Raw genomic sequence first — 15165 nt, 5'->3', positions numbered from 1 at the left:
GAATCTCTAAGTTAATGTAAAAACAATAATGTTTGCGCAAGGGAAAGGAAGGAATACGGAATACTGATGTTTCAAATTCAAAAAGCATAAAAATGAATAAAAATTGTTCTGTGTACAGATTTTCGTGTGTTGAGATGCTCATAATACTTCCTATTTCATGAGAGATTATTCTGTGTATAATGTTTTTTGGGATTCTAGCTGGTTTTACAATTCTAGGTACAATGTTTATATAAAAAAAAAGCACATGCCATATCTTTTTTATAATACCCATAAGACGTGATTTCAGATGGCTTGACGATTTAGATGATCCAACGCCATCCAAAATTAATCGGGTAGAGGCCTCCTAAGAGAAACAAAATTCCTACCATGACCTCCCAGAGGGAACGACAGATACCAAAACCGTGTAAGCTAACCAGACACCTACTCTAAGCCAAACTATAACTAAAAGAAGATAAAATACGAGATGCTCAGCTAAACAAGCCGCCCCCAACCATCAAGAAGAACCAAAAACACAGCAAGAATTAAAGTTGCTACTGCATTCTTAACATTATAATGGAACTCCAAAAATAAGCAAGAACCTCTCTGCCAGGGACAGCAAACACATGTCCAAATAATTAAGACCCTCAAAAAGTTTAAAAAAAAAATTGTCTAAGGAATAACAAAACTCCACCCACCATTCTAAATAGATTCTTCAACGGTTGGCCTTGGCAACTCTTTCAATCTCATCCTTCTTCTTGATGGCATAGCTGAAGAAAATGAAAACAATCACCAATAGCACAGAAAAACAATTATGAAAGGAACAGCCAAGGAGGAAAGAAAAAAACCTGTTTGAGGAACCCTTGGCTGCATTGATAAGTTCATCAGCCAAGCATTCAGCTATGGTCTTGATGTTCCTAAAAGCAGCCTCACGAGCACCAGTGGTAAGGAGATACAAGGCTTGGTTTACACGTCTAAGAGGTGAAATATCAACAGCCTGACGCCTGACAACACCAGCTGAGCCAATACGAGTAGCATCTTCACGAGGCCCACTGTTATAGATCAAAAATATTGTCAAACAGGTAGCCAACAGTAACAGTAAAAGATCATGAAAAAAAAACAGAACAGACGACATTCAAATAATCTGCTGATAATCCCAGCAGTGAGCAATCTAAGAGAAGAAAAAAAAGGATGTAATTAATGACGGACCTGTTGACAACAGCATCAACAATAACTTGGACTGGGTTCTGGTCAGTCAAAAGGTGAATGATCTCCATAGCATGTTTGATAATGGTCACAGCCTTCAGTTTCTTTCCGTTGTTTCTGCCATGCATCTGCAGTGAGTTTGTAAGCCTTTCAACAATTGGGCATTGGGCCTTCCTGAAACGCTTGACAGAGTATCTCCCAGCTGTGTGTGGGACATATGTAGCGTGCTTAGCTTGGACTCCAATATAGTCAGCAAGAGAAATGTCATTTACCTGATCCACAACAAACAAATTAATTCCCAGGTTCAGTAACATTATACAGCTCAGCAATTTTTTACACAATTGTTAAGATGTGTGATCCATCAGTTTCAGAAATCCCTAAACCACCCATTACTGTCCCAGGTATCATGAACGAATTAGATCAACTCAAACTAAAAACGAAATACAGCTACTACTAAAAATGACCAGAACCAAATCCATGAAATAACCTGCTAAGCTTTCAACACTATGCAATTCAGTCAAATTTAAATCCAATTACCTACAAAAACAAATAGCAAACGGGAACCATAATCACCCTTAAGAAGTCAAACCACCTATATCTACTTCACAGTTGACACATTGTTAAAACACAAATATTACACAATTTTCCAACCACGAAGATTTTTAGTACAATTCTCGACCTCATCTGCTTATCTAAAATATCAAAAAACCAATTCTATGTATAAGAGAAAATCCAACATGAATAATACAGCAATCAAAACCACAAGTCATCCAAAAAATCGATTAAATCTATCCATGCACCAAAACACGAAAAAAATTAATTGCAGATGCATTTAAAAGCAAATCATGTAAACTAAAACCCTAACCAATGCTTCTATAAATTATTCAATACCAAAAACGGAAAAAGCAAACAATAACAAATCTTTTAGAAATTAAATACTTATCGCATTACATTCCCGATAAAGTAAAAGAAACACAACAAAAAATGCAAATCCTAGAAAAGGCAGATCACTTATAATTACATAATTAGCCAAACATGATTCCATAATACAGATCGTTTAATGCAGAACCACTGAGAGATAGGTAAAAAAAAACCTACGGTAATATCCTCGAAAGTCCAGCGATTGAAGAGCTTGACATCGTGGTGTGGCTGATTAACTTCCGGATTTGGTGGAGCCACCACAGCTGCTTCTGCCATCTTTACCGCTTACCTACAGGCACCACAAACAAATACGTTCAGAGAGGAAAGACAGTTATTGTATTTTGAGAGAGACATCGCGACGGAGATAGAATGTGAATTGCAAACCTGGAAGTCGGAAATGTAGAGAGCTAGAGAGGCAGGCGGCACTGAGTTCTCGGTGCTAGGGATTGCAGCAGTGTTAAGACGTCCCAAGCTTTTAGCAATATATAGCGGCTGCAGAATGAAATTAGGGTTTCAGGGTTTTACTCAGACGTGAAAACGGGAGTGGGTTAAGGTAGCTTGGGCTTCGGCTTGCTGGGCCTACTCTTCTGTTATGTAGTTCTTTAAGATTTAGTAATGTGTGTCCTTCTTCGGTAACGTCTCGTTAGTTTTTTCAAGGATAAAAGGAGTCAATTGTAAAAAAAAATAAAAAATAACATTCTGAGAATTTTTAAATAGTCATTTATTAAAAATTCAGTTATGATTTAAAAAATATATATACACACTTCATTTTTCGTAATTTTTAATCATATTAACCTTACTAACTGTCATTGTAAAACACCCCATGCTAATCCTAAATTTTCTCGAATTATGGTGTTTTTTTTCCTTTAACTTTTAGTGTCTAAATTTATATAGTTGAGCCTAGTTTGCGTGTTTGCATTACATTACACGGGGGCCAAGGTTTCTAGAAATATATATAAAAAAAAAATTGGTCTCAATAAATTATTTTGGCATTGTTTTATTGTTATTTTTTATTTTATTAAAATAATTTTTTGTATTATTATATCTCTAGTTTATTTTAGCAAATAAAATATTTTTTTAACTAGAATTATTGTTTTTGTTTTTTACAAAAACATTTTATGATTGTTAAAGTAAGTTAACACGAAAATATTAAAATAATATGTTCATATTTTATTTGTGGTTGAAAGTTAAAAAGAATCATATATATAATAAAATCATGTTCAAAATCTATTTAAAAATAAAAAAATAATATGAATCTAATTTTCATGAACAATTTATTATTAATATTATTATTTTCATATCATATACATAATAATAGAAAAATATATTAAAATTCAAACAAAAACTTATACCACTTAAAAATCATTTCAAAATTGAAGAGTAAGTGAATATAATAAAAAAATTTAGAGTGCTGAAAAAAATCAAGCCTAACAATCGGTCCACTAGCAGGCCTGATGGACTTTTTTTTAATAATGTTATCCATTTTTTTTTTAAAAAATACATAAATGATAAATCATTTATTTAAAAATAATGTTGCTAGTGCCACTGCAACATGTGACCTTATGGCTCTAACTCACATGTTAACCAAGTTATGAAACATAATAATTATGAAATGATTAAACAATTACATTAAAATATTATAAAAAAGACAATCTAATGTAAGTATAATTATGAAACTCAATTTGACCTAGTGGATTAACTCCAGACTTAATACCCTAGTGACTCGAAGCCTTAACTAGGTTTTACATAATACAAATTCAAGCTTATAAGTGGCCACATCAATTCGGGTGAGACTTGATTTTTTTATAAAAAAAAAAACTAATGAATCTTGTTGCAAGTGGCATGTGCGGCGCGGTGGAATGTTAGGATTAAAGAATTATCACCTAGTTGTTTTGTTCAAAATCACTAGGAGACCCGTGATTAACTGGTCTTATATGAGATTACAGGGTAAAAGATGAATTGTGGTTAAAAAAGATATTAACATCTCTAGCATATTTTACCATAGATAAGTTGTATTGTATGGTCTAAATATGACTTAAAGGTATTAATAGGTTACTAACCGATGGTTCTTCTATGATTTAAAACAAAGATTTATGCTCATGAATAAATTTAGTATTTTAAATTTATTATAGACTAGTATACCCAAATAAATTGATATGGAAAAAATCCATACAGACGCCTTGACAATGTTTTTCACAACCTATATATTATGATGAAAAATACTTGCAATTAAAATTGATAAATATCTAAAATAATTTTAAAAATTTTCTAGTCAACTTTTTGTATCTAAATACAATTCCATTTGTAGACCTAACATGTATATGACAATGTTGACAATTAATTTTCATGAAAAAAAATTAGGGTTATTAAAAAATTGGTCAAATCCTTAAGGAATTTTACAAACTTCTTATAAATTTCAAAAAAAAATACAAGGAAATATTAACACGGGTATGTTCTTAAAAAAATATTTTTTTCTTTTTTTTTATAAATAAAATGTAATTTTTATAATAATTGTGTTGCATGCAACAAGTGAAAATCATTTTTTTATTTTAAACAAGATTATTTTTTTATAAGACCATGTTTGGTAAAATCATATTTTTCTTCAAAACAAAACTGTAAAAACAGGTTTAAAGACGTGTTTGTCAAACATGTCCTTAAACCAAAATTTCTTCAATGAAAACATTGGCAAACACATCCTTAAGCCAAAATTCCATTCAGCTCAAAATCAAAAGATTAAGAATGATTTTTGTCAAAGATCATTTTCGACTCAAAATCAAAACCTTAGGATTAAAACCCACAAGAACATGTTATTGATGCATGAAAATCCTAGACTATTGACTAATGATGATATGCAAACTTGTAAAAACCAAAATTGAATTGAGACAAAATTTAAAACCAACACTCAAGACAATATTCTTCGATTGAACATGAAGAATATGAACTCAAGTTGATTAGAAAATACCTAAGCTATTGTCAAACGCAAAAATTAACCTTATATGCCTTTAAACTTTTAATTTTTTGGTCTTCGCGGACCACATCATCGAAAACAAACATGTTTGACTCAAAACAAACAACAAAAATAAAAAGTCATCAAAATCACTCATTAAATTCTTCATTCCAAACTATAACCCAATAATAATCAACAAACAAAAAATCATATATCAATTAAAAACTGAATCTTTAAACACTAAAAACCCAAACCAAACTTAAGAACCAAGAACATACATTAACAACCTAGAAAAAATCATCACAAATCTACAATTATATTTGGCATATTCCATAAATCATTGCATTTAAGCAAACACAACATCCAAACATCTTTTAAACATCCAATAAACATTAACAACAACTTTAAAACAGATTAATTAATTAAAACAATATTTTCATATATCAATCCATATAAATGCTAAAACATAAAACAATGCACAAAATGATTTAAAAACATCATTTAACATTGAACAAGCATAAATGTATAAGCCACATAGACTCAAATTTTGAGTTTTCATATGGTTATACCTTCTCTAAACTTGATGGTTATAGGCAATTACTTCTCTTTTATTTTCCTTCCATCTTTCCCTTTCACTTTTTATTTTTTCTAAAGCTTGTTATATGTTTAGGTCTTTAAACCTTTATACTAGGTTTTTTTACATGGTATATCCTTATTTTTTTATATTACTTTTTTTTTCAAATTTTTCATAGGTCTTTGAACCTTTATGCCAGGTTTTTTTACATGGTATATCCTTATTTTTTTATATTACTTTTTTTTTCAAATTTTTCATAGGTCTTTGAACCTTTATGCCAGGTTTTTTTACATGGTATATCCTTATTTTTTTTATATTACTTTTTTTTTCAAATTTTTCATAGGTCTTTGAACCTTTATGCCAGGTTTTTTTACATGGTATATCCTTATTTTTTTTATATTACTTTTTTTTTCAAATTTTTCATAGAGTATTTATAGTTTTTTTCTAGGGTTTTTAATGGATTCTCAAATATAGTCATCAAAGCTCAACTTTTCAATCAAAATAAGAGAGTTTTGAACAAATGTTAATGGTTGGAACCTTTATCCTTTGGTGATTTTTAGGGATGATGGTTTTGCATAAGTGGTTTTTCCTTTCTCGGAGATAAAAGCATGTATTTTTCACCTTCTGATCTTAGATGAAATATTTATGACCCTTTACAAAAACCCTCTAGGAGTTTCTAAGTGTGAATACACATAAAAATTGGGTGATTGATTTTATGCAAATATGTATTTTATAAAAACTCACTTAACCACTTTTCAAGCTTTGCTAAAGTAACTCTAATGTAAATATCATCAAAAACCATCTAAACTTAGTAAAGGAGATGTACACATTTCATTTAGATCCATCTTTACTCAGTTAGGGGTTTATATCCTCACATTTATTCACTTAAATGTGCCAACTAGATTAACTTAAAATCTAAAAATGTAATAATGACTGATTAAGGACAAGACGTTATAGATTTTTATGGAAAAATTGAGATCTAAAAGTTTAATTTCATAGGAATGAGATTGTATAGAAGATGTTATTTTTCTATTTATAAAAAATCTCATACCATTTGGAGGTCTAGAACTCCACAACAAGCTCTTAGAATATGCCAACTCAATCATTTAAAACTACTAACGAAAGAGATGAATATTGGTTGATTGACGTGTCACCAATCTCTTTATTAAACTCGAGTCATGCATCATTCATATTAAGCCCTAAAAATTAGGGTTTTTAATTCAGGATTAGAAAATTTCAATTTAATCCTTTTTTTAATTATTACACATGCACTCTTAATTAACTACAAAACTTTTTAATTCTTACAATTTCACCACTAAAAATTCTAATTTGAAGCCCTTAAGTTCAATGTCTTTTTTATTTTGATAGTTGGTTTCTGACATATGCAATTTGATTCTCAATTAACCATCAAACTTTCATTTTATTTAATTTGATCTTGATTTGGTCAATTTCAGTTCTTGAAGTTTCGCGCCTTTTATGATTTGATCATTGATTTTGAATTTTTTAAACCAAACCTCTAATTAGCTATCAAACATTAATTTTTTCACAATTAAGCCCTTGATTTAACCAAGTATACTTTTTAAAGTCTAATTTTAGTTCCCAAACTTTAACTTCTTTTGATTAATACTTAAATTGACTCCAAAAACTGATTTTCCTTACAATTAAGTCCCTGATAAAATTACATAAGCCTTTGAAAATCCTCATTGAGTCCTTACTCATCTAAATTTGTATTTTCTTTACCCCAAATAAAATATTCTCACTAATAAGACCTTTAATAAATCATAATATACATTTTGATCCTCAAAATTTTTCACTTGTCATTTTGGTCATTCACCACCAACTTGAACAATCTTCTAAACTTTCTTCATACGTATCATCTAGTATTTTCTAGATGTTGTTTTTTATTGTTTTCTTTTTTTTCTTGATTTTTTTGTAAGGTAAAAAATGGATAACAACAAACCTAAAAAATATAAAATTAATTTATGAATACTTGTCTTGCTTCTTTTTTATAACTTATATGCACATAAATTATTTCTTAACTTTTTGAGATGAGATAACTATATGTAGTCTACATCCATATAAATTATTTCTAAACTTTAGATGTGAGATAATTATACTATACTTTATACCTCATATTTTTTTATAACATACATCCGCATGTATTGTTTCTTTTTCTTTTTCTTTTTTAATTTGGGATCCATATGCATTATTTCTTAATATTTTGATATGGGATAACTATATATAACCTATGTCCATTTGGGTTGTTTCTTAATTTTTTGATACGAGATATCTATATATGACTTACTTTTCTTAAGTTTTCTATATGGAATAAATATACTACACTTCATATTTTTTTTATATAATTTATATTCACATAGATTTGTTTGTTAACCTTTTGATGTGGGATAACTACACATTTCATACCTCTTTTTTTTTATAGCGTGCATGTTTCAAAACTTTTTTATGCTGGATACTAAAACATCAAGTATAAGTTTTCTTTTCTATTTTTTCAAATTAACTCGGGTCAACTCATATGACCTGGGATTTAGCTCATTGGCTGGGTCACCCCAAGTTGGGTTTAATAACTATGGTTGTAAGGAGAGTTAATTAGATGACATGTGATAAAAGAGAGATCAAAGAGTGGTGTGGGGAGAGAGAAAGAGGAGAACTTTGTTTGGTTATACGAAATAGTATTTCATTTTCTGTCTTTATTTTTCTTTTCCATTTACACCTTTTACTCTTTGAATTTGGAAAAACTTATTTTACTTTGAGTGTAAAAAAAATACTTCTCTAAATTATTTATTTATGATAATTTATGTAACTTTCAATTATTTATTTATGACATTAAACTAGTTTGTTTTATTTTATTTTCAAGTAATTTGTTTCATTGATGAGCAAGTAATATTGTTCATAATATATAATATTTTTTTTCATAATAAAAAATCATTCAAAAACACATAATAAAAGAGATTAGTATGACTTGTGAATCTTTTAAAAATCATAAAGAAATAAGATCTTGTATTAATAAAAACTAGATATAGTATGAGTTTAGAAACATATTATCTAAATAGAAGAAAAAAAATTTAAATATAAATATTGTCCATTCTATAAACAATTTTTATGTGTGTGTGTTTGATTCACATGTTTATTGGTTTTCTAAAATTGTTATTTATACACACACCATGATTTAGGCAACCAATATTGACATGAATGTCATCAATAACTTATCGTGTCTAAAATGATTGAACAATAAAAATCCAACATAGTTACAAAGTTAAGTAACTAAAATGTTGAAATTAATAATTGACAGTGGTAAATGGTGACTTAAATTATTGATTGAAAATGAGAGGTTTGTTATCTAATTACAACTATAAAATAAATAGGGGTTATGAGAGTCAAAGATGCACTAGATGATTGAGATAAGAATGCAATACGAGTATGAGAAATTGAGTTAAGTTAAGAGGTGTTCTCTACTCCTCATTATAGATTGTATTTTTCTTTTTATGAGTAAAATCAGTAACTTTGTAGACATAGACAAATTATCGAATCATGTTAAAAACTTTGTATTTTATGTATATCATTCATATTTATCCTAACACCCCCTTCTTTAGATTAATAAATTACTCAGCAAAGGCAAAAAAGATCAAATAAAATTATATATTGGTTTGTCACCCTAAAAATTCTATCGGGTTTATTAGTTAAACCATAACTAAGAATTATGATAGAATGAGTGGATGCATCTTCTCAATCTTGAAAAAAAATCAATTATAATTAAAAAAATTACAAGAATTAAAAAAACTCATAATAAACGCTTCATTTATGCTATCTATAACTTCTTCACCCCTTTCTCCTTATTTGTCTTTCTTATATGAGTTTTCTTATATAACTCTATTTGAGTAGGCTCACACCTAAGTTGTTGCTCCTACAAAAAGTCTAACAAATTAAAATGAAATTGAAAAATAAAGAGTTGTGTATGGTTAAAATTTGTACAATTAACCTCCCTGTGGTTCGACCCCGGTCTTGCCGGGTTATTTATTACTTCGACACTCCTACACTTGGGAGAAGACATCAATCTTTTAGTCGTGTCAGTTAACAAATGAGAGCGATTCATTCGTGTGCTTGTTCACCGAACCATGAGTTTTTTTATTTTAGTTCTATGATCTAGATCATAATCGCCTTTTAAATTGTTCCAATGCCATAAAATCATGAAACTTTAACCAATTATCCTCTATGACGCAACTCAGTTTATACTTCTTCCACACATCGATGTCATCAAAGTTGACTCAGTTTTTTTCATATTTATAAGCACTATACCATAAGTCATGCAACATGGTACAACAAAAAAATTGCTAAATATACAAGAGATTTGGAAACTTAATATTATAATTTCAAATATAAAATGTTTTAATTGTTTAATACTTATATAATGGCATTGTGGTTTTTTTACATTTTACTAATCACCCCTTGTTTTCCCTTTCCTAATAAATTTTTACTTGCATTTTCAATTTGTACATGTAATTAGTGTTTCAAATCTTGAAATTGTTTATATTTAGTTGTAATTTTTTAGGTTTACATTTTAATCAAGAATTCTATTTCCTTATATTTTAGTTTTCATTAGCTAAGAGATGAGAGACAAAGTCATTGAAAATGGGAAGAGAAATAAATGTTTTGATTAATTACTTCCTAACTACGAAAAGAGTAAATCTTGGTACTAATGGGTTCATCTTCGAAAAGGTAGTTTAGCCTTTAAACATATAAAAGTACATTGAAATGCATAAAATTTATTTTGATTTAGATTGATTTTGAGTTTTTAGACTAATTAAAAGGTGTTTTGTGGTTTTAAATTTAGCAGGTAAGTTCAAATAATGTATTTAAGATGTTTCTAAGTGAAAATATATCAGATTTGGTTTTAATGGTTTGAAACACACCAAACTTTATTTTTAAGCTATCTAAACAGTTGACAATACCTTATTTGTCCTTACATTTAACTTGTTGTTCATTCATTTTTTGAGAAAAAATAGTTGATGACATGTCATTCATTATAAACAAAAAATTAAAAAACAAACATGCCTGAGTTTTTCAATAGGTTATGTGTAAGGGGTTGACATTCTAGAGCCATAAGTGCCTAGGGTTTTTTAATATGGCGTGCATGCAATCTTGACCACATTCTGTATGTCTTTTTTTTCTTCTATTTATTCAATTATTATATTTTTATTACATTCTATGAGACACTTTTTAAATAAAATCATTAAAATTAAATTTGCAATTTTTTCCATAAATCTTATTTCAGATCAATGACTTTAATGTTAATATTAACAATTAATTTATAAAAATAATATCTTAACCTAATAGACATAACTTAATTTTTAAAATATTACTTGAAAGTATTCACTCAAAATAAAATTACTTTTCATATTTTTTCTTGTGATTTTGTTATATAGATTTCTTACTTTAATTATTCATGTTCTTTTTTGTCTTTGATATCATAATTGCAAAATTATAAACATATGTTTTTTACATTAAAATTTATAAATATATGATAGTATGCTTCTAATAAAAAAGACACTTATTCACTGAAATAAAAAATATATATATAAATAAGAAAAATAAATTTTGATTATAAGACCATATATTTATTCCTCAATTTAAATTTTTAGAATTCTTGAGAATATTTATTTTAATTGGATTCTAATTCTTTTTATATAAAAAAAAATTACTAATAAAGAAGATGTTTTTGTTATTATTATAAAAAAAATACATTAATAAGAAATAAGATTATTTTATTGTAGGAATGCTTTTTGTAGAAAAAAATAAGTCATTTTCTTTATTCCAAATATTTATATTAGTTGCTTTAGAATTCAGTTGTACAAAATAAATAAAAAATATCACCGCAAACAATCTAGTTTGTACTAAATAAACATGGTTATCTTTTCATGGAAAGATAATTTTAGAATAAATAAAAAGGCTACAGGTAAAATTAAAAATTTATTTTTAAAAATAAATTATTATAAAAAAACTAAGACCCTTCAGTCTTTCACTTTACATTATGAGAGAAACCACTATTCATTTGAACATTTTTTTTATCTTTATGATTTTTTACACTTTAGTCTTTCGTTTTTTTTTCCATATTTTATCCTTTAAAATTCATTTGAATTATGATTGATATTAGTGATTTGTTTTTTCAAGCATGCATATAAGGATCTTGAGATGTTGAGGAAATATTTTGTTGCTCGATACGCATGCATATAAGGATGTTGAGGAAATATTTTGTTGCTCGATTAATTCTTTGTATGGAAAAAAAAATCAAATTTCATTGATTTAATATTATTAGAGCTTTTAAGACTGAATTTAAAACTTAAAGAAATGTTTATCAACATCCAAGACTGATTTACATAGATGGGGGTGATTATGTCTCTTTTTTTTTTTAACCCCTCAACTTTTTTTGTCCAATTTGGTCCCTTCACATTGGCTTTTTGTGATTTGACTTAGTTATTTGTTTTAGTTTCCTTGATATAGGAATCTTGCAGTATTGAGGGAAATTTACGATGCTTAGTTTTATAAAATGAAACAAGATTTGGCTATTTTAAAACAAAACAAATACGAGGAAACAATATGAAAAAGAACAAATAAGTGTTAAGGACCAAAATTTAAACTAAAACAAATACGAGGAAACAATATGAAAAATAATATATAGAGGTAACCCAACGTGTTCAGGTGACACATAAGGAGTGTCTCGGTGGCTAAATACTAGCTTTTGTAGTGGTGTTGGAAACAACGTGCCAAGCTCTTCCCAATGGGTTGATGTGTGGTGATAGTGCTTCGACGATCCTTTTCTTCTCTCTTTTCTCTTTCTTTTATCTATCATCTCCTTGAGATTTGAGCTAAACCTCTTAAAATTGAAAGGCGTTAAGTTTTTGTATTAAATTTGGTTATTTTTTTTAATTATTATTTGTTTTGTTTTGAGTCCTTTTTTAATTAGTTTTTTTCAATTTCATCCTTGATTTTTTATTTTATTTATTTTTATATCAAATTTTAATTCTCATTCTTTTGATTGCTATTTTTTTTTCATCCTTTTTTTTTTACTTTCATCCATCAATATTTATTTGATAGTTTTTTCATCCTTTTTTGTTTACTTTCTGATTAGTACTTAAAAGTGCGGGAATTTACCTTTCTGATTTTTTTTCAGGTTGGCCTTTTATAAGTCATAAATTTAGAAAATTAGCCTTAAGGTAACTTTGGTCTTTTTTTTTTTATGATTGATTCTATCTCAATTTTTTCTTTCAATATTGAGTTTGTTAGGGATTAGGCTCTATTATTTTTTTCAATTTCCTTTTTATATGGCTATCATGATATTATGTCTCGGATCATGATCTACTACCAAATTTAACAATTTAACGATAGAGGAACTTTTGTCAATATTTACACCAGCAATCCATCAGTACGTATGTTACCAATGAACTCATGGATAGAAATAATCAATTGGAAAACCTCTCATAGGTAATTTATATACTATCGATGAGTACATCAATAATAAATATATTAAGGAATTTATAAATAGATAAAGCACACTTAAAACAATTTACTCATTTTATTCCATTGTTACCTCTATCGATAAATTTAATATAGCACAGAAAAATTAGATGTTATATTATCAATGTTTTTGTTTTTTCATCGATATATCCATCGGTAAATATGATATATCACTGATAAAATACCATATATAATTCTGTTAGTGTGTTAACAATAATGGTGATATTTGCAATGATTATTTTCCAGCTCTCTGGAATATATCAATGATCTAGATATGTCGATAACGTCATCAGTAATAGTGACATTTATAGTAATTCTTGTCCAACACTCTAGAATATATTAATGGAGTTATGTTGGTGGTAACCCTGTTAATAAAATTTTAAAAATATATTGAACGAAAGTTGAAAAATAATTAAAATTAAATAAATTAATATAAAAATTAAATATTTATTACAAATCTAAATATTTGTATGTTCAAATACAAGAAATCTAAAATAAAAGTGGCGCTGAAGGAGGAGGAGAAGGTTGGTAGTCGTCGGAACCATGGGGCCACTTAAAGAGTGCATATGAACTACTTATCTATGATCTCATCTTGATTACCAATCGACATAGTTCTTCATAATTAATAATGAGTCATTCATAATTATCATTAAAATAGATTGTTCGATCATGTACCTGTCAGGTTAACATCATTGCGAACTTCTTAGCTTGAATGCTCGGAATCAATTGTGAGCATCCAATGATCGAAGCATTATCAATTGTCTGAAAGTACTTAACCGTAAAGTTAGAGAATTCATATATCTGATTTCTATCAAGTCCATTAAATGATTCTACCTCCAACTAAAAATTCATATTGATATTTAGATGAGTCAAATGATTGTCCTTGTATCTCTCCTTCAACCAGTTATTATATGTATTTTAAAAAGAAAAAAAAATCATCAAATTCAAGGAAATAATAACTTAAAAAAAAAATTGAAAGCTAACATATCACAAAGTGTTGAGTTTGGTTATTAATGAACTATTGCACCCCTCTTTGACGGTCATCACTCCACATATTTTTTTAAACAAAAAGCTCTATTAGGCTTGGCTCGGGTCTAAGAAACGTAGCCTATAATAAAAAAATATTATCTATTAAATATATTTATAATGTAGCCTATAATAAAAAAATATTATCTGTTAAATATATTTATAAGAAACAACTAATAAAAAATAAAGGTTATAAAAAAAATCTTATCATTTGTTTCACATGCTAAACAAACAAAACAAAATCGTTGGTGTGCATGGTAACAGAACCGTGAACACATCGATTCTGGTTCTCTGCACCAAACTATAACTATCAAGTAAAATGTGTGGATATTATGTGTTGAATTTGTTTCACTTATACAGCCTATAAGACATATGACAATCTAAAATCCTTTCAAATCATTGTATCATTCCAGCTTGAAAGCTCATTTTCTTTTGTATATATTTTGGCTTTTTTTTACATCTTGTATGAAAAATCACACACCTATATGGTACAAATTAATTATTTATTAGTAAATGAAAAATACAATTGTAATATTTGGAATAAAAATATTATTCTGAATTCGATTTTACCTAATTATAGTGTGACTCTCAAACCCTTTGCATAATATTATTATCAGCTCTCTTCTATTCAAATTTTCCCTTTTATTCAAATTTTCCAATGAAGTAAAAATTTATAAAAGAAAATTTTCAATAATTTCAATAAACAGTCTAAATTAACATAAAAAATATGTTAATATTAACCTTGAAAACCATATATCAAAAAAATTTTTCAATAATTTCAATAAGCAGTCTAAATTAACATAAAAAATATGGTAATATTAACCTTGAAAACCATATATCAACTTGCAGTTTTCATTCTAGATATCTGAAAACCTAGCTTCATTAAAATAATAAAATTTTCATTGATGATTTAAAGGCCGATGTTATTGTTCTCACAGCCTCAATGCTTATAAACCTGAAATTGCATTCATTCAATGACATTATT

At 27.7% G+C, this 15165-nt stretch overlaps 1 protein-coding gene across 1 annotated transcript; it reads right to left on the bottom strand.

Annotated features, from left to right (window-relative positions):
- Positions 1-472: 472 nt before the first annotated feature.
- LOC105141561 (40S ribosomal protein S5-like) lies at positions 473-2599 on the bottom strand. The gene is made up of 5 exons (XM_011048805.1): positions 2488-2599; positions 2281-2392; positions 1186-1454; positions 825-1028; positions 473-746 (listed from the first exon to the last, which is right to left on the bottom strand). Exons 2-5 carry the CDS (start codon positions 2377-2379, stop codon positions 692-694), a joined length of 627 nt encoding a protein of 208 aa, XP_011047107.1. The 5' UTR covers positions 2380-2392; positions 2488-2599; the 3' UTR covers positions 473-691.
- Positions 2600-15165: the final 12566 nt, after the last annotated feature.

This window comes from Populus euphratica, unplaced genomic scaffold (genome assembly GCF_000495115.2).
Source record: "Populus euphratica unplaced genomic scaffold, PopEup_1.0 scaffold124.1, whole genome shotgun sequence".
Lineage (NCBI taxonomy): Eukaryota > Viridiplantae > Streptophyta > Magnoliopsida > Malpighiales > Salicaceae > Populus > Populus euphratica.
This window is presented reverse-complemented; position numbering and strand designations above follow the sequence as displayed.